This window comes from Manis pentadactyla, chromosome Y (assembly GCF_030020395.1).
Source record: "Manis pentadactyla isolate mManPen7 chromosome Y, mManPen7.hap1, whole genome shotgun sequence".
Classification (NCBI taxonomy): domain Eukaryota; kingdom Metazoa; phylum Chordata; class Mammalia; order Pholidota; family Manidae; genus Manis; species Manis pentadactyla.
The window spans coordinates 32,335,027-32,361,488 of NC_080039.1; the positions used below are offsets into that span (position 1 = coordinate 32,335,027).

General features: G+C 43.8%; 1 protein-coding gene across 2 annotated transcripts in view; it reads left to right on the forward strand.

Moving 5' to 3' along the window:
• Positions 1-26,462, forward strand: part of LOC118935946 (anosmin-1) — a 154,452-nt gene that overhangs the window by 76,197 nt on the left and 51,793 nt on the right. Inside the window, exon 3 of one of the 2 annotated variants that reach the window (XM_036932618.2) lies at positions 14,138-14,200. The exons of the other annotated variant lie outside the window; for it this stretch is intronic. Within the exon in view, the coding sequence (XP_036788513.2) occupies positions 14,138-14,200 (63 nt within the window). The remainder of the gene's footprint in view (positions 1-14,137; positions 14,201-26,462) is intronic. 2 annotated transcript variants of the gene reach the window in all.

Here is a 26,462-nt window from a genome sequence, read left to right on the forward strand (position 1 = left end):
CAATACAGGACAGATCTAGGCTGCTGAAATACGCGGCTTATTTTCACGCTGCAGACGATCAGGTCTGATGGGAACCCATCTTCCATCCCACTGGCTTTTGCTACCCATTCGTTTCCCAGTCATCATTCTGCTTTCTGCCTAGACACCCCTTTACTCAGAGAGCGTGGCCCAACTCCACGGCAAGGCTAGTTGCCCTCATCTCTGCTTCTCTCCGGTTCTCTTCCATAGCACGGCTCCCCCTGCATGATAGCAGCGTGATCAGTGGTGCCCTTCATCACACCTACGGCTGAAGCAGGAAGGCTGTCTTACGTGTCCATGTTTTCTCAGGGTCTCTCAGAGTGCTGGGCACGTGGATGTGGCCCAGAAAATACGTGTGCAGGGGAAGGAGGGGACAGAGTAAAGGGCAAGTGCTACTTTGTCTTACTTTTGTTTGCTGCAGAGCACAGGGGTAGTAGGGCTATAAATGAAGCCTGGGGACGCAGTACCCAACTGGACAAGCTGTGTCTGCATTCTGTGCGTTGTTGATGGCATAGGAATGCACATCTGTCACCTTCATTGCTTGTATTGGGCAGTGTCGGCGAGGAAAACAAACCACCCCAGGTACATAAACCGGAAGGAATTCAACTGAGGGGATTGGTGCTTCTTGGACGATTGGAAGGGTTGGTGGGCACTGTGTTCCACATCTGGAAAATGACCACAGCAGTATGGAGCTGCGCCTCTTGCTCACCCTGAGGTGCCTCTGGAACAACTGTCTCAGGGTTAAGACTCTTTCCCTGATGAAGCCACTCTGGGCATCCAAGCAGCTGAGGGATGAAGGCCTGAGGGCTGCAGCACAAAAATCTCAGACTTCCACGTCCAGTGGCTCTGAATAGCAGAATAGTGAACAGGCAATAGCAAACACACACAGAAACCCCAAAACCTTATGCTTCGTTTCTGCCTTAAATGCTGCCGAGGTGCATTCATTAACCCAATTGAATGGAGACTCCTAGTGGCCAGGCCATCCAGGAGACAGAGTTTTTATTTCTTCTCCCACCGGAAGGAGGGCGTGATGTTGAATGCACAGCTATGTACCTTTAACCCTCTCAATTTGTCCTACCCGGTGTGGCTGCCACTAGCTGCATATGGCTCTCTGGCTCTACAAATCTGCATGAATTAAACTTCATAAAAATTAAATATGTACCATCTTAGTCACACCGGCCACATTTCAGCTCCGCACGACCTCATGGGGCTGATGGCTACCATATGGGGCAGTGCACATGTGGACCATGTTCACCGTCACGTTGTGTTGGATAGCACTGCTCCGGAGGGTTGCAGCCGCCTACTTTCTCTGCGTTTTTTTGGGTCAGTGGAGCAACTGATGAATGAGTGGGAAAAGGACTGGAGAGAGTAAAGGTAGTGTCATTCAGCGTTCAGTTTGCTGAGTTGCGACATGCAGAACAGCAAGAGGAGACTTCCTTGGTTGGGATCTTAATAGAGTGAGGTCAGGGGGGTTATGAAGGGAAAAATGACAAAAGTCCATGTTGCCCGCAGTGTGAGGCAGTCTCTTTTGGACCCCGTGCAAAATCTTCTCAAAGACTGGGATCCTCAAACCCCTTCACTCTGACCCAAGCTTCCTGAGTTTGCTGTCGCTGCTCATTTGGATCAGGTGCATAGAAGAGCTTCGCTGTTTTGTCGCTATGCAATTTCACCAGACACCAGAACCTCAATATCACTCTTATGGGGGGAAAGGGAGACCAAAACTACCCAAGGGACACGGTGCCAACTTTGGGTTTAAGGCCAAGGAGATTCTATGCAAGTAGGGTTTCCCATCCATAACTAATAACATATTCTCTACCATGGTGTGTCTTTTTCAGCTTCTGCAAAGTGATGAATATTTCGATGCCCTTGTTGGTTTTGCGCAGACCTACCGCATCGGACCGTGTTGAAAGCACGTGTTCAGGGATGCACTAATGCCTTAGAGGCGCTTTCATGTTCACAAAGCTGGGGTGATGTGATCTGGCAGGGGAGACCGGAAACAGGAAAGTCCGTGGTCCTTTCAGGAGCACGCCAGGCCTTCCTTGAACTTGACATCTGGGACAACAAAGCCGCACAGATAAGATATTAAGCTGTCAGTGTTACAAGTTGCTTCTATCTGAAACGGATTAGCGTTGACCCTTGCTGCTTTGTCTAACTGTAAGGGCTTGCTTCATTTTTACGTTCTCTTAGATCCTACTGCAGTCATTTACCTCTCACACACATTTAATTTCTCGGACATAAGAAGTGGACACTGTATATCTACCTATGCCATCCCTTATTGCCGATAAGAACAGTCTCATTAACCCACGGCATATACATAAGACTAGGCTCGAAGGTAGCTCTGTGAGATGTAACATAGGGGCAGAGAGCAAAACCCAAGTCCTCCTGGGATATAGGCAACATTTCCTATGGCCGGTAGCACAGGGGAAGGGACACCAGGCCACCCAGCTTGGGAATACAATTGACACAGTTCTCCAGGACTACCAATGACATGATTTCTGAGGAATGTGTGTTGTTAAGAAAATGCATAGAAAAAATACATACAGAGATATATCAGCACCAGTCGTGCCTAAGCTTTTAAATGCAGCATGAAGTGAGGGGAATCCCGATCTCCCTTCAGCTTGGAGCATGTCAAGGAGTTCTTTGACCTGGGGCTCAGAGGTGTCAGAAGCACGCGGTGCAGGTTAAATCCTGGCATTCACTCGGGAGGTGGGGCTGCTCTTTAAGCCTACAGATCGCTGTGGCTGCTGAGGACGGTCTGGATAAGCAAAATCTGGTTGAACAAAAGCTTGAGATTCAGATTTCCCAGCAAGGTCCTCCTCGATGTAGCCCCTAAAGTCCGACAGATGGCCACAGTAGGTCTCTTGAGTTGTTTTGATTACCGTGAAGCCAGTATTGGAGAAAGATGAGTGGTTGATTGGATTGTCTGCCAAAGGACATAGATGCCTCAGTCAAACGATAATAAAAAAGTGGTGGTGGTGGTGGTGCCAGAGGTGTGTGTATTTACATTTTCTGGGTTTGAAATGGCACACAGAGATAGTATTTTCTAGCCATTGTTGAGTCTGTGAGCACTCTGATTCAGTGTAATGTTTTATTTCCCCAGAGCAAAGGCTGTGTTACCGTCAAGTCCCGGGATGGGGCTTAGGTGCTGCTTGGCCGCACTTCCCTCTGAGAGTCAGTCCTTGCGTGGCTTTAAGAAAATGTTCATGTTAAGGTGGTAAACTTCCTCTTTTCAGGAAAGGGCACACACCCCTACTCTACTTCCCTGCCTCCGCCACACACAAACATCCGTTTTCCCTCCCTGGATGGGAGAAAAAATGTGGGTTCTCCTGATTTCAGAATATGATGTATGAATTAAGGCAGGAGGGGCCCGCCCTGGGGAAAGCTAATCATTATTCACGGCATGTCATGGCGGGGTGGCGACTGCAAAACGAGTAGCTTACACTCATTTCCTATTTTCATTGTGAGGTGCATTCTGCTTTGATGTTGTAAGAAGAGTTTATTGAGTACAAAGGAGGGAGGGACATTTTCAGAGGCGAATTGGACCACAGGGTTGGCTGAACTCGTTTCCTGTGTTTGATAGTGAGAAACCAAGACAGAGTCAGGATGATTGAGGTCGTGACATAACCACGGTGGAATTACCTGAGACTTCCAGGATGGCTGGCGTTGCTGGGTCCCCCACGGACTGTGGTTAACCCCCTGTTCATGGAACCTGTGAGGCCCACCTTTACAAAACCTGAAAGACTCCTGGTGAGCAGTTTGGGGGGATGGCCAGCCACCAGTCGGTGTGGGGTTGATTTCAGAGCTGAAGCCCTGGCTTCTAAATCTCCATTTCTTCCTGCCAGCCCATTGGCAACCGCTTCATTATTTTTTATATCATCTTTTGCCCATAGATATATGTCCACAATAACATTTTTTAATGATTCCTAGTGAGGAAGTTTTTGATTTGAGGTCTGAAGTGCTTAATTTTAAGATTATGTATTTATTTTGAATTCCTAATGATTTACAAAAGTCAGAAATGTTATGAGAATAATTCAGAGAACTTTCGTGTACCTTTCATCTAAATCAGGGTAGAGCACGCTTTCTGTTAAAGACAAGTATCCTTTGGCTTTTTTGCACATAAATTCTGTCATAGCTACTCAGTTCCACTGTTGTCACACAAAAGGAACCTCAGAGAATCCATGTATGGATGGGCGTGGCTGTGTTCCTACAGATTTTATTTACAAAAACAGATAGCGCGCCAGATCTGGTTTCTAGATTTGCCAATCGTTAACTTTTGTCTGTGTGTGCCGTATCTGCTTCTTTCCATTTCTGTACACATATTTAGGAAAAAATGATACATATACACGTACAATTGTTATTTTATCCCAACCATTTTGCAGTGAGTCACAGTCTTCCTAAGTCTTCCCGGCTAAGTGACTCAGCATGCATCCCATACACAACTACCTGAGAATTATCGAAGGCAGGGGAATTCACTTTGACGTCATAATACCTTCTCATACACAGTATATGTTTCATCTCACCGGCTGTGCACATGATGTCCTAGTGTTGCTTCACTGGATGCAGGACCTGGTCCGTCATCATGCTTTGCACGTGATTGTCCCTTTGTCTTCCGTCCTCATCAGTCCAGAAGCATTCCTGAGCCTTTCTTCGTCCTTCCTGACATTTGTTAACACTAGGGGTTTTTGCAGCCTTGTAGAAGGTGTCTCATGCTGGATTTGTTTGGTATTTCCTCACAGTTCAGTTTAGGTGCTACGTTTGGGGCAGGAACCTGCCTGGGTGATGCTTTGTTAGTCCCAGTGCAGCATTGGGGGCACATGATATGAGTTTTCCCGTGCTGGGAGGTGTGACCTTTATCACTAATGAAGATGCCACCTGCCAGTTCTCCACCTAAAGGTGCCCCTTCCTTTGTAGTTACTGTCGCTTTACCTTGAGAAATAACCATGCGGATGTTAACTTGAAACTTCCCTGCTATGCTGACGTGCCATAACGGAAGATCAGGGGGACAGTCTGGGTACTCAGAAAGCATGCTTACCCTTCCAGGCAGCAGAATTCCATGACATACCCATCTCAAGGTAACTTAGTGACACCGATGCTGGTAGTTTAGGTGAGAAAGAATTGCAATGAGTGTACCATTTTCCAATAAGAACTACCTTGATTCATTTCTCTTTTACATTTTAGTGTTGTTTGTTACTAAACACTGTCCCTGAAACTGGGGTCTTGATGTCAGCCTTCCCTTCAGGGTGAAAAACAGTTGTGATAAAATGAGTCTCTGATTTGTAGATAAGCATCATGGTGGGTGAGTAATTATCCTTTGGATGTTTCAGAGAGAGTTGATTTGTGATACCAAGTGTCTAAGGGACAGCATCATTGTTCTGGGTTGGCATGCTGATCTGCTGTGGTTTAGGGCTCTGATGGCTGTTCAACTGTACTTGTATGGGATGTCTGCCAAAAGGTTTCATTATTTTGGCAAGGCGCGGTTCACCTTTCAACACACAGGATTGCAACAATTTCTATACCAATAGAGCCGGAGGGAGTCCATGAATACTTCTAAAGGCAGTAGGGTGCACATATTTCAGGAAATATATTGGGAAAAAACCTCTACTTCCATCTAAAAATCAGATCTACGGTTTCCCAGAGAAACTCGCCTGCCATTAATTCAGAAAACAGAAATGAAATGGTCTTTGGAAACTTTTCTAGATGGCGTTATGACATGCTATGAATATATGCCCGTGTGAAATGAAAAGTCAGATTTCTTTTGTGGAACCCAGCGCTTATTCGTTACATTCAGGCAAGAATCCAGACAAAAATGTACACCTTTATTTAACCTTTCATATTCAGCAATAAATAGTTTTGTAAAAGCAGAGCATATGTCCCAGAAAATGCACGGTGCCCTAGCCTTAGACATTCAGTTCTCATTCTATCTTCTGGCCACACACAAGAACCGTAGCCATTGGCATTTTGGCAAAATTTTCAACACTTTTCAAGCAATTATTGGAGCATGCTTAAGAGGCTGGGATTAAAAGAAATTTTATTTTCTTCTTCAATTAAGAGAAAAAAAGTTAGACATCAGGAAAACATGAAAGAACTAACATTCTACATATTGGTCCTCTGGAAATGGACGGGAACCCGGTTCACCGAGCACCTACTATGTGTACATACTTTAAAAGGTTGCCGATATAATACTTCAAAGGAATCCTCTTGGGCAAATAGTATTCCACTCTTTTATGTATCAGAAAACTATGGTTCATGATAAAACTTGAGTAGGGAGAACATATTTAGCAAGTGGAAAAAGAGGGACTGTCCTCTAGGCCGGTATGACGGCAAGGATCCACGTTCTTCCTCTCGCCCTCAGCGGGATCGTCTGTTTCTGAGCCCCTCCCCTGTGTTACCCAAACACTCAAGCCCGTGCAAGCTCCAACATCAGAACTGCACCTACAGGGACATGCTGAGGGTCATCGCCGTTTTCTCACCATCTTGGAAAACCAAGTGGATCAGCTGTGCTGCTCACAAGCACTGCCGTGTCTCTCTGCATCCAAACCCTTCCGTCCTGTACGCCAGACAGTGAGATTGAATGGCCTGTGTGCAGTCACGGATGCAGCCCTGGACCTCAGTCCTGCTGCCCAGGCATTGCCTCTACGCACATGTTTTAGTTCTCAAATCTGGCAGGTGGACGGTGGGGACCAATGGCATCAAAGATTCCTTGCTCTGTGGAGTTCTGCGGTACTGCGCTGGCACCCCGGCCACTTTCCCTGGGACTTTGGTCCATCGATGATTTCCTGTTTCTCCCCTATCCTCAGTCGGACCCCCTCCACTTGATCCTTTCTTTCTGCCTCCCGACATGTTCCAGGTCTCATGTTCATGTCTCTTCATGCATAAACCCAAAACAGAGGAAGGGAAAACATTTTGCTGAACTGGGAGATCTCATTGTTGAACTCCTGCTGCTCATAGTGCGCCTCCCCAAATCCGTCACCCCCCAGTCTTCATATTTTATGTGTGGTTGACTTGAACAACATGGATTTGAATTACATGTGTGATTTTTTTTTTCAGTATACTGGGAATTTCTTTCGGAGATTTGTAACAATTCGGAAAAAAGACCATTTTCTCTAGCTTACTTTATTATAAGAATACAGTATAAGTACAGAGAACATACAAAATATGTATACATGGTTCTCTGACTAGTTTATGTTGTCTGTAAGGATTCCAGTCAACAGTAGGCTATTAATAGTTAAGTTTTTGGGGGAGTCAGAAGTTATATGTGGATTTTAACTGTGGGGAGGTCACTGCCCTAAACTCTGCGTTGTTCAAGGGTCTCTTTCTGCCGAACTTCCTTTTGACGTGTATCTTGGACTTTGGCTTATAAATGACCGTGCCTTTTTTACCTTTCTAAACTAAAGAACTTGAAGGCAGGTTTTTTGGGCAGTTCATAGATTCAGCGGATCCATGGCTTGGTAGGTGGTAATAAATTCACCAGATGTTTATGAAAGGAATGAATGAATGTATGAATGATGTAGAGGGGAAGGAAAGGGGAACTTGTAAATGCTCATCATTAGCTTTATCCTTTCTCTAGAACTCCGTATCCACAATTCCCGATAGCTCACTGGCCATCCTTCCTGTACATTCACTGGACAACTTCTTTCAGAGCAAACCAGCAGCCATGTCTGTGAGCTTGCACCTCCACGTTTCTCACACATTTGCATTTCCTTTTCCTTTCTCCTAGCATCCTCTGTCATCCTGAGGGTGTGTTGACTCTGGAAATGGTAAGGGGAAGCTTTGGAAGACATTGTAAAAACTTTTACTCTAACTGCATTTGTGGAAATCTCCCATTTTTCTAATCCATCTATTCCAACACTCAAGTCATCTCAGCACAAATCAAGGCAAAGAATTCTCCGTTCTTTGAGTATCAGTGTCTCCTCATGGAATTCCAAGGGCCATTTTTCTAGCCGTGTATTTTCCTACATCTTCTCCGCCCTTTGGCTATGAAATGTCATACTGCTCCCTTGCCCTGCCCCATTTTGCGACCTACTAGAATATATTTATGTGCAAGTCCTACCCATCCCAAGGTAGGTCATGAGTGCTCCGATCTGTGAAATCCTCTCCAATAATTCCATACGGAAATACGTTATCACCTCTTTAGTTCCTTATGGCACGTTATTCTGCCACTTACCTTATGCTTCATTGCATTAGACTGACTGACATGCTTTTCGTCCCATGGGGACCATATACTACCTCAAGGGAGAATGAATCATTGTCACACTTCCCTCTACCTCGGTGACTGGAAGTACTTTGCACACAGGAAATATTTATCCATGTTTGTTGATGTAGCACATGGTAGTTTCAACAGGTTGAGATTGTGTGGAAGGGCTGGTTGCTTTGTTTTAACATGGGTTCTATTTATTTAGTGTAATAAAATTACAGCTTCTATTTCCTTGAGTAGTGAGCAAATGTAAAATTTCAACTGTATAGGAGCCTTCTTTGCTTCAGAATTTGTTGTGATTGCTATGTAGGTAATGTAATTTCCTTTGCTGTACTTTTATGGAAGTGTTTAGTCAAATGTAAGGTCTGAAATTTTGTGCTAAACTGTCCAGATGTTACCAGATATTACCAAGTCAGTATCAATAATTTCTCTCTTGGTCAGTACTTCAGCTCATAAGAATTGGATCCCTTTGTGATATGAAATAGTCTTAGGGCTTGTGATTTCATAAATTCCTTGGAATTTCTAGCACCTAGGCCATTCTGAACTGAAACCTCTTTGGGATCAGCATAATTTAGTAATCACATAGATTCACAAAGCACTTTCCAGTTTCCAAATCCCTTCCATGTATGTTATCTCACTAAGCCATTGTAGCATGTGGAGATAACAATAGGTCAGTGCTTTACAATGGAAATAAGGTCTCTTCGAGTGTGCCAATTCGTGGGTCCACATTCTAATTCCTGCTGTCTCAATCACAGTCAATTGCTTTCTTTCCTCAACTTCCCCAAACTGTAGTTTCCTGACTAATCTCTCTCTAAAATGTGAGAATAAAAGTACCTAACTTTACACACCTCCTAAGATTTGTTGTTAGGAGGGTCCATTGGACAAATAATTTTTAAAGGGTCCCATAAATCTGTAAAGAGTCTGGCACTCTTTCAGTAGTATTTTAATAAGTTACTATGGGTGATTGTATGCTTTCTATATTTGAATTAGCAAATTAAGGCTAAATAGCCTACATGATCTTCTCAGTTGTACATTAGTCACGAGGCAGAGATGGGGCACAGACCAAGGCTTTCCACGCCTCCATTCTGAGCCAGGTGCACTACCACAGTGCCCAAGGGTTGTTAAGCATCTAATCTGTTCTCTCATTTGCAGGCTCACTCCCATATGCCCTGTGAAAGATTATAAAAGGCTTAGCAGACATAGTCCCTTCCTAAGAGGAGTTTATAGTCAATTGGAGATAGTGTGACTTCAGTACAATTTATAGATCCCACAAATAAGTCAAAAATAAAATGGGAGAATTCTTGGGGGAAACTATTATAAATGTTACATGTTTACAGAGAGGGAAAATCAGTGTATAGTGTGTGACAACAGCAGTCACAAATAGATAGATGCTTTGAAGCTGCTGTTGATCTGACTGGAAGACAGAATAGTTTCTCTTTAAGCAAGAAATAGAGTAACAAGGGGAAGTAGAAGGGATCTTGTGTGTGGGGAACAGAAGAGATTGGCTTCACTGAACGAAACTGATTTGAGGCTGAAGAAGGTGGATAGGCAGGATTTACTGGTTGACCAGATATTTTGAATGTAAAACCATATACTTTGGGCTGAATCTGATAATTATTGACTTATCTGAGGACTCACATAATCAAAACCCTGTTTTTAGAAGGCTTAATGGGGCCGAAACAGAACTGTTATGTGATTAGAGGAGACAGTTCTGAGTTAGCCTTAACTCTTTATCCTGGCGAAGGTGTTTCTCAGGATCAACTGTTATTACGGCTAATCCATTGCTTTTCGGTTGTATTTTGTTCAAAAATTCTCAACCTCAGTACTGTTCCCATTTAGAGGCAGATAATTTTTTCTATCACTTGGGGAGCTGTCCTGTGTACTGTAGGATGTGAAAGCAGCCTTCCTGGCCTCTACCTACTGAGGCCAGTACCTCTTCCGTCAGTTGTAACAAACAGAATCATTTGCAGACACTGCCAGATGTCCCCTGGGAGGGAAAAAAATCACTCCCATTTCAGAGCCACTTATAGGAGCAATTAAAATAGTTTACTTAGTATATTGCACTGTAAGTAAATTGCAATAAAAAAAGACCTCGACAGTGTTATGCAATGTATTGAAAAGTTGGAAAGGTTTACATGAAATCCGTACATAGCACTGCTGTGTCTGGTGGGAGTAACCAGGCAATCATGGACCAGAACTAGAAGGCAGTGAAGAGCAGTTGTTCTCTGGATGCTGGGGGAGCCCCTGCCTGTTTACCATTCTTCCGTCACTCCTGTCGTTTGTCGTTTACCCTCCCTTGACTCACTCAGTATTTCCTTGGTCCCTGTAAATATTTGAGTGTGCCAACCCTAGGTCCTGGTTATAAAAACATTTGAACTTACCAGTGAATTTATTCAACAAGTGTTCATTGGACTGCTAGTCTATGCTAGGAATATTGCGGTCAATGTCGGTCTCAGCATTCAGGCATCGTACCTTGTAGTAGAGCATCATGTGAACACGTTTATATTACTGTGCATTTTGAAATAAAAGTTTAACACAGATGTATCATCTAAGCAAGTGATATTGCAAATACCTCTTTCCAGATTAAGTGAAAAATAATTGGTATCTACACTCCAAAGGATAATAAATGTCATTAGTTCCATCAATCTTTTTTTTCTAAGTTTCTCTGAAATTTGAAGTTTTCTTCATTGTGTTTGAAGCAGTAGCCTAGGTGGAGATTATTTCAAACAGTTCATCACTAAAATTGGAAAGCCTGAAGCACAGAATAAAATATGAGCCTTAGTTCCTGCTTTTTGGTGTAGGTGATATGGGACTGTGGCCCTCATAGTTGCGTTATTATAGTATATTTCATATTAATTGTCTGCTTATAACTGATAACTCATATCCCTTTTCCTATGGAAGTGTGATTTTGGGGTACCCTCTTTTGGCAAACTTTTTAAAAACATACTTGGAGGAACAGGACCTGTTTCTTCTTGTTTGAAGTATGAGAGAAATGGCTTTAATATTTTTTTCTGCTTGGCTTTTGTTGAAATCACTTTGCCTGGCCAAGAGCACTATAAAGAAATAGAGCTTTGGCAAATTTATCCTACAGAGAGTTATTCAAATGTCAACTCTAGCCTTTTCTTGTCAGGCAGTTTTCACAGAGGATTATTAAAAGAAAATGTTGACTGCCATTAATTACATTTTGAGATGTGTCTTCAGACACTGCTGATTACTGGTTATTGGAAACGAGGCAAACATTCAATTAAAAAAGAACTTGAGATGAATTGCATATGCCGAGGATAGACTTGGCAGACAGATTCTGGATTCACAAGAAGACAAGTGTTATGTATGGCTTCCATTAGCATCTCAGAAACATGCCCGTTTTTGTAACTGATACTTGTTTTGTATAAGGTGTTTGTTCCACAGTCTGTCAGGAATGGGTCTATCTAGAATTGTGGAGCTCTCAGAGAACTGGGACTGTTTGGTACACTGCTGTCTATGGATGTAAAAAAGCAACTGTATACATATGCAGTAGCATGTTTTTATGATTTGCATGTTCAGCAGTGACAGAAAGCAAGAATTGCAAAATTATTTTGAGATACTGTTATTAGCCCATTGGCATCAAGCAGTTTTTATATGGAATAAATGCTTGTTCCTGGATGAAATGACAAAGAGTTAACTTGTAAGTAGCTGAACGTGTGTCCATGAAAAATCCTCAGATACCTTGGGGGTGGGGGTGGGGTCTTGCTATGTCGTAGGACACTTGTCCAACAGACAGCATCTCCAGGTTCATGGAAGAGTGCCATTCAGTTCTAATGGTCTTGAGAAGGAATTAGGTCTCTGCATTCTTATTTAATGACCACTAAACTTTTTGGCTTGGAGCCAGTGTCTTAATTCAGGAGAGTGCTGAGAATCAGGCATTAGACACAACATTAGGAAACAAAACTGACTCGTTAAGGAACTCATGAAGTACATAAGGCTGACAAGTTTAGGAACTATTTCATTGCTATGAGAAACATGTTATTCTTTTAGAGTTCTTGTATTCCTGAAAAACAGCATTTGTTTTTGAACATGCTTGGGAGAAGGGAAGGAGAGGTGAGCACTAGTAAGCCTGGCACAGACTCACAGAGGTCTTGGGACAGTATCAGTGAAGAGCTTTCTAGTTTTTTTAATTAAAATATCTCAAAGTGAATCGTTCATATGCAAAATTGGAGACTATAAAATCTAAAAAATGCTTGTAAGAAATAGGTTGGTTCTTAATGAAACATGCATGAAAACGAGAGAGATATTACAAACTCTTTGTTTCCCTGAAATTCTATAGCAGTTCTTTTCTTCCTGAGCTTTACTGAGATGTAGTCGACATGTACGTCATTGTGTGGGTGTGAGGTGTACAGTGTGATGAGTCTGTACACGTGTGGATGGTGATACGTTTCCCAGAAGAAGGCAGTTCTGTTTAAAGTTTAGTAAGCATCAGAATCTCCAGGGCAACTGGTTAAAAGAGACTCCTGGGCCCGGATCCCAGGCATTCTGATGGTAGGTCTAGGGGCAGCCATGGGCCTGCATTTCTGATAGAGCCCAAGGGGGTGCCCAGACCACCAGTCATGGATTGCCATCTGAGTAGCATGGCTGTAAGGGATTGACTGCTGATACACGGGCAGAGGTCTGTTTTCAGATATATTTTTCATTTGAAAAACTTCACAATGGTAACTGAAAATTAAGTTTCACCATAGAGTCACCATAGAGTCTTGAAGCTCTGTTTCAGAACAGGAGGTTGCTGGAAAGCAGGGTGAAAAATAATACTGGTGTATATCATGAATTCCACATTGTACATGTCTGAAAGGTGACTGGGCATTTTGATCCTAATTGGAAAATTTATCAGTAATGAAATAAAATTTGTATGGACCAACTTATTATGAGCTGTGGGAGCCAGGGCTGTACCCATATTTAGATGACTGTCACTGGACTATACATGACTATTCATTTTCACTGATTAAAAGTTGCCTTAAAATATAATTTTGAGAATCAAATCTCCATTAACATGAATGTAACATTTTAATTTCAACCGTGAGGCCTGGCTATTCTCTCTTATTTATAGCTATATATTACACATGTATATTATGTGTAATACTTTATTTGATATAATTCTATATATAGTACTATATAAATTAATCTATATACTATATATGTATATATGCTTTGTTTAATCAACAATATCATTATTATTGTTACTGAACAATGGAGCTTAGCTATTATGTTTGATTTACTAAAGTATATGTGGTGGTAATTACACACACCCACACATATATATGTTCAAATTCTATTCTGATCCTGTCATGTCAGAATGTAATGTTCAGGTTTATTCAATGTATTTAAAAGAGCAATTAAACTGCACGGGTGTTAATGCTGCCAGATGCACTGAGCTAACAATAATGTGTATCTGTACACACACACACAGGTGTGCATGTGTATGTGCATAGAGGAGATAATACAAAATATAACCCAATGTTGCCAATTTAAGAGAATTAAAATTTAGAGCATATAAAATCTAATATTCTCATAAGAAATAGATTGTAGCCAAATATTGCCAATTTAAAAGCAAGTTAATATTAAAGTCTATGAGAAAAAAACATCATCCATCACAGGAACCTTTCAAAGGTGTTTCTTCCTAACAAATATGGCCCAGCCTAGCAGGCTGCCTGGTGGCGGGTATCCCTGCTTTTCCACATGTCCAGGTTCCCTTTTCAGTTGGGATCAGTTCCTCTCTGCAACGATGCTCTTCTTAGGCCCGTGTTATTCTCAGATAACCTGAGCCACAGGTGAGCTGACTGCCTAACCCAGCGAGGACCGCGGCCTTTCCAGTCAGTAGCGGCCCCGCGTCCTTCTCCTTCGAACCTGCTTCTTACCTGGGTGTGCCTACTAATTCTCACCGTTACTCTCTCCCAGTGCCTGGAGCCCTGCAAGGAATCCGGGAGGCTGCGCGAGCACCACTGCCAGCACTTCTGTGAGGTAAGACGGCGCCGGGGCTCAGCCACGGGCCCTCCGCACACGGCCTCCCCCCGGCAGCGCCCAGCGGGGTCCTTGCAGAGAAGCACCAGACCCCTCTGCAGCCCGGGGGCTTCAGTTTACTTAGGGACGTGTGTGTATGTGTGTGTACATGTGTGTGTGGAAAAATTCTTGAGTCTAATGAGAAAATAGCCACCTACTGCTTCTCTTATTGGTGAATCAGACAGAAAACAAAATGTATTACTGATGCTTGGACAGCTAGAAGCTTTTTAAAGGTACAGGCTGTTGGCAGCTGGGCACCGTGCCTCCTGACTCTTGGATGGGTGATTCTCAGCATGATGCTGGGATTTTCACCTCGTTGTTCACCTTTGAGCTCTCCCTGTGCGGGGCAGAAGGCTTTCCCACCTTTAACTGTGGGAAGCATCGTACTTGCCGCATGCTTTAGATGATAAAGAGGATTATTGTCCTGGACGATCCCTGTCTGAAGTCATCCGTCATGCTGGGAACGGGGAGAGAGGGTTTGCTGGACTGTCTCCTCTGGGGCAAACCGGGGATCTGCATGCCGGCCCTGCCTGGGGTCTGCAAACTGTCGCCAGGAGGACGAAGGGCCAGGCTGGCTGCATGAGGGCCTCTTGGCATAAGAAGAATTGGAAGGTCCCCAATCAGAGGAGCTCCACTGAGCGTGGTTGGGGGCGGCCCAGAACACACGTCCTGTTGCTTTGGAGCGATGGTGTTATGGGGCCTCAGTGGAGCTGGGGGCTAATGGCAACTCTCCGTGGTACTGCAGACAGACAAAGCCTGCACAGGTGTTGGCCACTTGCAGGAGTGGACCTTCTCACCTGGCTGTCATTGCAGGGGGCACACGAATTCCGTTCAAGAATGTCACTGTGGAATCGGGGTAGCAATGGCTTCATCAATTTTATGCTGCATAAAATACCTCCAGTAAGGACACCATTTGACCCTCCCGGTAAGCCTGGAGACAAGCCAGGCTCCCAGGAAGTCCACAGGGTCGGGAGGACCCGGAAGTCAGAGCTCATGTGGGTAAATGGCTTTCCCACAGCCAACACTGCAGGGAAAAAGACCCCTGACTCCCACCTCTCTCTCTGTCAAAGGCTCTGCGACTGGACTTCTCTAGGACAGTTACACGTGAATGTTAGTGTTACAGTGTGACTTTAGAAAAGTGTTAATATCGATTTAGAAAAGGGCATGGAAATGTTTCTCAGTTATGAGTGTGATCAATTCCTAATCTCTTTTATTCCATTCTGAAAGTTCTTACCCAGCATTTGGTGACTGGCTGAAATATTGGTGATCTGCAAACTCCTGCGGAATGATGTCTGTTGTCAGAAGCACTTCAGGCCTGGTGATTACCATGCATGAAGTCTTTGGAAGCATTTTGTAATTGTGAGCGTTAAAATGCCTTGAATAATATGTGGGACTGGCAGATACGGAAAGGCATTTGGCTAACTGCTCTGCTACGGCCACTCATGGCTAAGCTAATGATTTAGCCTTGAGTCAACTAGAAGAGCCTTTATATGTCTTTTTGTGCCAGGCCTTTTCTAGATGTTGGAGATGATACAGTGGAGTATAAATCGTGGTTTTTGCCCTCCTTTGTGGAGCTGACATATCCATGGTTTTTCCAAAATTTCTGGCTTTTTTCAGAGATCCAATCCAAACTTTTCAAAAAACATATGCTTACCTGGCATGAAATGTAATGTAGCGTTCATTATCTATTGCTGCATAACAAAGCAGTCCACGCTTAGTGGCTTAAAACAACACCCGCTGATTGTCTCATGGTTTGTGTGGGTCAGGGGTGTGCACACGGCTGACCTGCCTTGTTCTCTGCTTTAGGGTCTCACAAGGCAGCGATCAAGCTGTTGGCTGGGGTGCATTCTCATCTGGGTGCTCGACTGGGGGAAGAATCTGCTTCTAAGCTCCTTCCAATTGTTGGCAGCATCTGTTTCCTTGCAGTTGTGGGACTGAGGTCCTGTTTTCTCGATGGCTGTTGCCTGGAGGCCCGTCTCAGCTCCAGGAAGTTCCTTGCATTTCCTGGACACGTGGCCCCTTCATGGCTCTAGTTCATCAAGGGCAGCAGGAGAATCTTGGTCTACAGTCTGCTGAGCCTGAGTCTTAAATAGCTAATAATCTCGGGAGGGACCTCTCTTCACCTTTTCTACATTCTGTTGGTTAGAAACAAGTAACAGCAAGTAACAAGTAACCCAGGGGGAGGTGATGACACCAGGGCAGGCCCTGACTGCCTGGGGCTCACTCTGGGGTGTGCCTACTACAGAAAACAAATGAAGGAAGGCAGCCAGGCCCTTGAGACTTCGAGCAGAGTGGTCACCAGAAATAAAAAACACACTGATGAGTCAAGGCCGTGTCTTCCACGTTCTGTAAGGTACAGTCCTACTTGTACATTGTACTGTGTTCTGTACACAAACCGTGCATCCATATGAACTAAAATGTGCTGCTCGACAATCTTAAGGAACAAGATTATGCCATGCTGTCGGCTTGATAAGCACATATCCCTTAATACCTGTGCCTCTGGGTGAATAGTGTTAGGTCTGATCACTGAGAGGTTAGATGTAATTCAAGGTCATTTGAAATCTCTCTCCCCGGTAATTGCAAATGTGATGGCAGCTTTCCATCACTGGCATTCTCTCTGAAATAACTCTGAGGTCCTCCGAACCACGTCCGTTTATTCAAGGGATGGGACTCTGTGTACAAATTGTGATCTGCTCTGGCAGGAAAGGTTAATTGACACTTGAAAGGTGGGAAAAACAGAGGCTGGTAAACGTGGAGAACTTTGTGGAGAGACCTCAACCCAGTAGTCAAATAGCTCAAGTCTTGATGTTCAATTTCAGTTCCTCTGACTGTTTTTATGTCTGTGTTTTTTGTTTCTATCCTATTGTGCAGGAAATGTCTGACTATTATGTTGAAATAGACCAAATCCTGAAAAATTGATACCTGTTCACCATTTGTAAGGTTTGTCACTCACTGGAACTGACGCAGTACAGGCCTGTCCATCCTCTCACTTATCATATTGACCCTCCCAGTAAACCTGTTACTAAGAATGTGCACAAAGTCCATATTGTCATGACCTTAAGTTTCCCCTTTGTAGAAGGTGGGACCCTGAAGGACTCTAGATTTTATTCTTCTACAACAGAAACAACTCAGATGGTCAGATGTGTGTGGCACAGTATGTTATTTTGCAAGATAGTTTGAGCTTTACGTGTCTTCTAAGGCATGGGTTTGCAAAACACGGGCCACCAAGCAGAAGTGATCTGTCTCTTGTTTTTGTAAGTAAAGTTTTATTGGAACGCAGCCACCCCAGTTTGTTTACATATTGGCTGCTTTTGTATTACAACGGCCGACGTCAGTAGCTGTGATGGATCACATATCCATGAAGCTGAAACTATTTTGCAGAAAATGTTTTCCAACTCCTACTCTAAGAACAACAGTCATAAATGTATCACAAAACCCACCCAACCATTTAGACTGTTTTTACTTCTTAATCTGCATGACCAGCACCCATTTCTGTACAGAAAGCACTATTCTTTGCAATCTCAGTCATAAAATAGTTCACTCACAGAATTTGACGGCAGGTCGGATGTGCGGAATGGGGAGAAAGGAATGCATGATGATGCAGGTTTTGTCAGGGACGGCCAGGAAAGGGAGTTGGGATGGCATGGATGCGAGACTGGGGTGGGGAAGGTGTGACAGGCACAGAGTCTCTGGGTAAGGAAAGAAAGAAGGATAGGTGAGAAGTCCACTGTTGAGCCTGCTGTGTTTGAGATGTGACGTGAGTGCCCACATGGGATGGGTCTTAGGCAAACAGATACGTGGGTCTGGCCTTGAGGCGAGACACCTAGGCTGGAAATACAAGCGTCCTCGGTGACAGATGGTCTCGAAGGCCATGAATTCGAGATTCACCCAGTACCCATGGATAAGTCGTGGAAGGAGAAGGGCTGCGTGGTTATGCACCCTGACTCACACCTGTGTAAGAAGGATTCCCAGAAGCCACAGAGCAGCGAGTGGACTCAGAGAGGCCGGCGAGATGGGAGGAAGCACAGGTGATGGGAAAGCTTCGCGAGAAGGAAGTGGTGCAGTTGCACCTGTAAGAATGTTCGCTGTCAAGGTGGATCACTGATGCTGAGACGGAGAGCCGTCGTCAGCCTTACTGAGATGTGGCCTGGGAGCAAGTCCACCCCTCTGTGTCACAGGACAAGAGCCTCTGTGAGAAGGCAGGGCCCCAAAAGGTACACTGGGCGTGTCAGGGTGGGATCGGTGCACGTTTTCCCTGACTGTGTCCCTCTTCATGGTGTCCTCGGGTAGCTGGCTGAGGCTGCAGGTGGGAGAAGACGGTTTGAGTGTGCAGTGACTGGTGCACCACACATTTCCCCAAAATGGTTTTATTACTATAAATAAAAAGCTTTTACCTTTACAAATGAAACCTTACCTTTTATATTTTCATGATACATGAAAGTGGTGTTTACCTGTCTGGGCTGTGATCCTTGGACAGTGGTGTAAGCTACAGATTTGGTCCAAGTTTTCTTTCTGACTTAGGGGTAGCGGGAGTGGTGGAATCAAAACATTTCAGGGATGTTTATGAGTTTCTATAATTGCTATGAGATTTAGCTGTCATCTTAAAAGAAGTTATCTTTATTATGACAAATTTTATAGTCCTGGAAAATGAGGGGATGAAGAATCCCGAATGACTTTTCAGGGTTGTTCAGTAATTTATTGGCTATGTGGAATATGTTCTCCATGGAATATACATCTTATCTTTTGCTTTTCTTTTTAAAATAGGGATGTTCAATTTTCATTGATTTCTTTTTTTTACATGACACTTGGGAGTGTATATGAGAATTGAGAATTATATGAGACTCCGTTGGAGGGGAATCGATGAGTCTCGAAAGCTTCTAAGAGGCTGAGCCTGGAGATGATTCCGAATGAGTTAAAGACTTATCTTGTCTGACAAGAGGGACTAGACAGGTAGCCACCTAAGGTGGGGATAGCATGGAAATGACCAAAGCATCAAATTTAAGTGAAAAATAAAAGATGCATGTAAGGCACTTATCCGAGTGTGAACATAGGACGCATCAAACAAATATTAGCTATTTTTCTTATGAGGGAGGGAGGCAGGGTCTCTCAGCACTCCTGAATTCTGTGATGGGTCTGTAAGCCACGGAGTGAAAAGAGCCCCCTGAATACGGGTTAGGAGGCAGCTGGGAGCGCACTTCCGAGGGTGTCTTTGGGAAATAGTAGTCAATCCATACAACTCCGGGCTGCAGACTAAAAGGTCAGGGAGGACACAGAGGCTAGATGCACCTGCTCTTTCTCTAAGTTCAAGGGCCTCCTCTGAGACTGCCTTTGTGGGAGCAGGAGACACAAGTTGCTGTGGTCAGGTGCTTCCGTCTTGAGGGAGCGCTTCAGGCGTGCTTTCACTCGGGAAGACTTCACTACATTTACATGTCAGGGGGAAATGACTCATTGTCAGGAAGGTGAAGTTGGAGATACCTTGCGGGAAAAGCCAAGATTGCTGGGATAAGAAACTGGGAATGAGTCCAGCCTTGTGCAGAGGTGGAGAGACTCATGCTTCTGCTGATGCCAGCCAGCTCCCAGGATGACCTGAGTGGGTTTTCAGACTGGATCATGCACACGGAAGCCTGTTGGCATGCGGAGTCCGATTCTGCAGGTGTACGCCGTCTGCATTTCCAACAGGCGATGCCTCTGGGCCAAGGACTGGCCTCTGCACACACATGTATGGACGGTGGGGCAGCATCAAGCACTCACGTGAGTTGCCTGCTATGTCTGTGAATTCTTTTGTAATTTCTTTCAATATTCCATAGAGAGAAATTATGCAATTCCTGATAATGATTGAAAATCAATGCAAATGGTTTTTAAAAGTTAAAAAAAAAACCACTCTTTATTCAACAATGCACACTTAAACTTGTTGCTCTGTCTCTATCCCCAAATTGATATTCATTGGTGCGGGAGTCCAGCTCCAGCCTAGGGGTGGGATGCCCGTAGGTGCAGGACGGAGTCGGCGTATGGAGAGACAGGACACGGAGTCAGATGGAGGTGGTCTCTCGACAAAGTGCCAATGACAGCTTTATTTATACCATTTTGCACAAGGATATGATTATTTTTTATTATTCTGATGATTCATTAGTATAGGCAGTTGGTTAATAAGTATAGGCAAGCTTTTTTCTTTTTTTCTCCTTTCTAATCTATTCATGGTTGGTCAAGCATTAGACAGGTGATTGTTTTTCTGTTCCTTGACCGAAACTTTTGCTAGCAACATGTACTTTATTGTGTTTTACGTTTCTATGCAACGCAGTTTCTAAGTAGTGCATGTGACCGTAGGAGCGTGCAGTATGTAGCAGCGACTATGGAGTCTATCAGCTCAGGGTGAAATTCAGGTCACCTAGTGCCACAGTTAGCTAGGATTCTTTCCCACAAAAATATTCTGAGAGGCTTTATAAATTTATAATCAATCTAAAATCATAAACTCATATCTTCATCTTATACCCCTTTATAGGGCACATTAGGCAGCAAACTAAATTTCTTCTTCTTATCTACATTTCTCTTTCTTCTGTGTGGATACTAAAATCTCCCTGACATATGCTACCCAGGTCTCCGTGACTCCACTACTGCAGGGACTAAACAAGTTCTTACATGGTGAACAATGCAAGGGCATTCATATCATAGAAACTGTTTCTGTTTTAACTACAAACAATCACATCGAATATAATGTATGATTATTCATTTGATTTTTATACTTTATATGTGAATCTAATAAAATCTTAATGTAGTAGGTAAATGCAAGATATAGATAGAAAGCATGGTTTAGAACTGTAAGAAGGCAGGTGTAGATGATCAGGTTTGTGCCTACAGACCAGGTCTTAATCCAAGCTGAACAAGGGCAACAAAACATCCACAGGTGTAGAAGATTTCTCTCAAAACTGGTGGGGTGAGGTTCTAAGCCTCACCTCTGTTGGCCCCCTTTTTCTCACCCGATGACCCCCCTGCGACTGTGCCTGTCTTAGGTTGTTCCTCCCTTGAGGAATCTTACCCGTCTCTGGCTAACCAGCCATCTTATTACGGGGCCATACAGGGAGATGTAAAGCTGGTAAGTGAGAGAGAAGTAATATTCTTTGAAAAGGTTAGTTTTTCACTTCTTTGCAGATTTATGCTCCATGGCTTCTATGCCCGGCACTTGTTTTGAGGTATCTTTACTTCCTGGAAAATTATGGTGCTTGGTAATTTCACGTATGAGGCACAAATTCTAGTAAAGGGCCGTAATTAGGAAAGAAGAAAAACAAACTATAGAAGTAGTAGAGGGAAGAAAACATGAGATGATTAATTAAGTGTCAACAGGGTTATTCTATTCAATATTTTCTCATGACTTTATTTCTATAAAACTTTCCAACACTAGTTTCACTAGCATGGTAAACAAGGGGGGCATTCTCAGTGGAAATGGGGTGGTCAATATTTGACTAACTAACAGCAGGTTTTGGTACTTTATGCTAAGATTGCCATTTGGCCCCTGCCCGTTCCATTCTTCAGGAGCACCGTCCTGAAAAGCTTTTGGGAAGTTTATGTTCTCATCTTTTCCATGCTGCTCAGCAAAGGTTAGCTTAGTCTTTGGCAACAGTGCAAGCAAAAACCAAAACCAATAGTATAATGGAGAAAAACAAACTCAAGGTGGGTGATAGAGGGAGCCGGCTGCGAAGGCCCCTGCTTTGCGGGCGTCTTCCTCCAGCCTGAGCTTTGCTGCACAGCTGGAGTAGCATGGCTCCCGGCACACTGGGTATTGAATTCCAGGTTAACAGTTTCTTTATAATCAATATTCAAAAACATCTGTCCACTCTCTTCTATCTTGCATATTTTCTGAAAATCTTTCTTTGTTTTTACTGCATATAGTATCTTTTTATTTCTCTGCTTTTAAGGTTTTCTTTCTATGTCTGATTGTAAGTGACATGATCATGGCGGACCCTGACTGGGAGTTTTTTTTTGCTCCTTTTCTTGGGAGCCATCGAGGTTTTTCTAATTGCCGGCTTATAATTTCAATCAAATTTTTAACACATCAGCCAACATTTTCTTTCTGTCCCGTCCTCTGTCTCCCTTCCTTCTGGGACTGTTATACTGTCTCCTGGGTCAATGAGTCTCTGATCAGGTTTCTTTTTAATTTTTTCCCCCTGTTTGCTTCATTTGGATAGTTTTTATCCCTATGTCCTCACATTCCCTGCAAGTGATCTGTTCTTCTACAATGTCTAACATTTTTAGAATCCCATCTGGCATACTTTTCATTGCTTCATTGTTACTTCTGGAAGTTCCACATAGGTTTTTCTGTGTTTTTCATTTCTCTCCCTTCTGTGTTCATGTTTGTATCCACATTCCTGGACATACAGAGTAGATCCATAACAACTTTTCAAATGTCCTTTCCTGCTAATTCAACCGCCTCCATCCTTTCTGATTGTGTTTCTTGAGATTAGTTTTTCACCCCCTTTTGTTCTGTATCCTAATTTCTGCTTTCTGAGTATTTTGGATTGGATACCAAATTTTGTGTTCTGAATTTTGCTCTTTCTCCAAAAAGTGTTAGACATTGTTCTGGCATGTAGTTAAGTTGAGATCAGTTTGCTCTTCTAGAAGCTGGCTTTTAAATTTTTGTAGGGCAGGTCCAGAGCAGCCTTTAGTTGAGGGCTAATTTATCCCCGTTACTAAGGTGCTGAGTTTCTGAGGACTCTGTCCCACGTCCTGCGTATCATATAATCTTTCCACTCTGACTGCTTGGAATGTGCATTGTTAGAGTGTATGTTGTTAGAACTCTAGGAATTGTTTGTCCTACTGCTTTCTGGTTGTCCTTTCCCCAGCCTTGTGTAGCTCTGCCCCTTCAGATCACCTTTCAGCCAAACATGCCAGGCATCCCCCAGCAACTCTGGGCTTCTCTCTCGGTGCACAGAGTTCTGTCCTTCCTGATATTTGGCCGTCAGGAGTCACCTACATCAGCCTCCTCAAACGTTGATCTCTTTCCCAACTCAGAAGTCACGGACAGGACTCTCTTTGGGTGACCCTTTCCTGCACCGTGGACTCCAGACAACCTCCAGCATCTCGTGTTTGGCAGTCTTTGGGTGCACGTCATTTGTGGCACCTCTCAGGGCCCATTGTCCTTGTTGACCTGTGGGGCAACATCTGGATGAAGTTGTTGCGTCTAGTTTGTCCAGTTTTAGAGTTGTTTATGGCAGGAGGTCAATATACAAAACGAGGTTACTCTGGTTTTGCGGAATCTGTTCTTTATGGTTGCACAGCATCTAGGTTTAAACACTATACTTCACTCATTCCTTCTCAGTTAAGACAGCTGTCCTGTCTTCTGAGCACCTTCTTGGACCTCCTTCCCTTTATTTCACTTGGTGTCATTCCTGTTTTTCAACCAGATACTCACTGTGCTAGAATGGTTATTTGCATTTTATCTCTTTACTGAAAGGCAGAATGACAGCAGGAGCAGTGAGTTTATTCTCTATGCCCCTGTTGTGGGACACACAGCTGGACACCATTCAGATGTTGTTGAACATATGCTACCACCACTGGTTGTCCTAGGATTTGTACATGTGTCTGTTTCGGCCTGCGCTCACGACACGGGCAGCTCTTTTAGGGTCTGTCTCCTGCAGTGGATTCTAGGCTTCTCCAGAGGGTGATGGAGTCTTATCCCCTTTTACACTAGTGTACTGCTGGCTAATATATCAATTTATAGCTCAAATCCTGAATTTCTCAACTCTGGCACTATGGACATTTTTTAGTTACATAATTCTTTGCAGGGGGCCATCCTGGGCACTGTAGGAGGCTGGGCAGCAGCCCTGGGCTCCACCCACTAGATGCCAGGCATGCTCCCCTTCCAGTCAAGGGGACCAGAAACATCTCCAGACCTTGCCTAATATTCCTGGGGGTGGGGGTGGGGCTAAAATCACTCCTTTTGAGAACCATATTCCTAACCTAGGGTAGTTGTAATTTCCCTTGCACATTCATAAGGAAATAGCGTTGATTTTTTTTTACATTAATTTTCATTTCATTCTGTGATGGTCCGATCAATTTAGAAGTGGCATGATTTCCCCACAGTAGTGTATAAACAAAGGAAAAAGAGATTTCAAGGAAGCTTTCTGTGGTCTTTGGTTGCTTAGTAAGCATATGTTTGATCTTCAACCTCTTTCTTGATACAGAGCTCCTAAAATTGTTTGGAATTTCCTAAAGGATGAAGGCATTCAAAGTGACTTTGTTAAGTGGATGAGGTAACTTTGGGAATGCACCTAAGGAAGGGCAGCTGGTTGCCAGGGGAACCAGCCTTTGATTAGAGGGTTGGAACTTTCCCATCCACAGACCTCCAGGGAGGGGAAAGGGGCTGGAGATGGAGTTCAAGCACCAGTGGCCAATGATTTAATCAAGTATGTCTGTGTAATAAGGCCTCTATAAAAACCCAGAAGGCATGGGCAGTGACTGTAATGGGGTATGTGGTGGGGACTTGATAATAGGGGGAGTCTAGTAACCATAATGTTGTTCATGTAATTGTACATTAATGATAGCAACAAAAAAAACCCCCAAAAGGCAGGGTTCAGAGAGCTTCCAGATTGGTGACCACGTGGGGATGTGGGGACAGTTCCCAGAGAGGCCGCAAAGCCCCAGGCCCTTTCCCCATGCCTTCCCTCAGCATCTCTTCCATGTGGTACTTCCTTTTGTATTTAACTGGTGGGCTAGTAGGTGGAATGTTTCTGTGAATTCTGTGAGCCGCTCTAGCACATTGGCCGAATCAGAGGAGCTGGTTGGAGAATCCAGCCTGTAGCCGTTCTGTCCGAAGCACACGTGACAACTGGGAGTTGCTGTTGGCTTCTGCAGGGACGGGGGATGCAGCCCTAGCGGGCTCAGCCTCTCCCTGTGGAATCTAATGCCATGTCTGGGTGCACAGTGTCCGAATGGAGTTGGGTTACCTGACACCCTGCTGAGAAAAGTGCCCATCTTTCCTGAAGTATGATTCTGCTTATAACGTGGGTGGCTGTGATGAGTTTCCAGAGGTCGGTGGTGTTTGCAAAATTCTCTAAGATGGAGACCTATTAGAAATTTAACATCATAAATCAGAGTAAACATCTACATTTGACAACGTTAGAATGTATTCCATTTTTACAGGAAATTACTGGTGTGAGGATTTTAGGCAACCTATCATTCACCTATAGTGTTCCCTGGGTTTCATAGAATTTCCAGAACTAAGAATTCTGATACTGATATTATCAGCCACCACTAATTTAAACCTTTCTATATGCCAGAATCTGTGCTGCAGTACAGACTTTATTCAGAGTAATATTATGCAGCAATCATCATTATTATCCTCCTTTTCTATCTGCAGAAACTGAGACTCACACAATTAATCTTGAACCCCAAGTCACCCAGCTCTACCTTCCTGATGTATTGCTGTGCCGTGAGTGGAGGAGCAGGCAGTGTTTTCTTCTGTTCCCTTGTGTTTGCTGTTCCCCGCTTCTAGAACATTTTTCTGTCCTTCACGCCACCCTTTCCCACTGAAGTCATCCTGATGGTAGATGGCTTGTCTTACGAGCTTGCTCCTTGTCTAATCCTTTTTCACCTCCTGAGTTCTTCCCTTACTTGCTGCTTCTACCTTTATATCAATGCAAATTGAACTGTTGCCTGAATTCACCTCTTTGCTAATAAGCGCATAAACTGCAGTCAGAGTGGGGCATACTTCTCATACTTCTGCTCATCTTCAGAGCCCTAGTTCCTGGAAGGCCAGTTTGGCTGAAGAATCAGTGTATACGTGCTTCTGTGGGCTAGTTATTTCACAGGCACGTCTGCTAACGTCTGTAAACAAACTGCAGGCAGAAGAGGAGAGGTAGAAATGATGCTCTAGCCAAGGTGCCCTGGCCATCCTTGATTCTCTAGGAATTTTTGGATTTCTGAAATTATTTTGTGTGCCCAAAGATCTTCCAGCCAGATTCTAGAGCGTCGCTCCCAGTGGAGAATCTGACCATTGATTTCTCCCATACGAGGTGACACGTTTACCTTCAAAATAAATACTAAAGCAGGCTTACGAAGAGGAAGCTAGATACACATAAGATGACTGTAACTTAACAAAAAGAGTATGTACTCACAGGAAGGGACTTCCTAGTGTGCAAGTTTCTGATTTTCTCCTACATTTATATTATTCATGGCCAAGGTCTATAATTTGCCTGGGAACTAAATTAATTGTAATCACATCTAATAAATT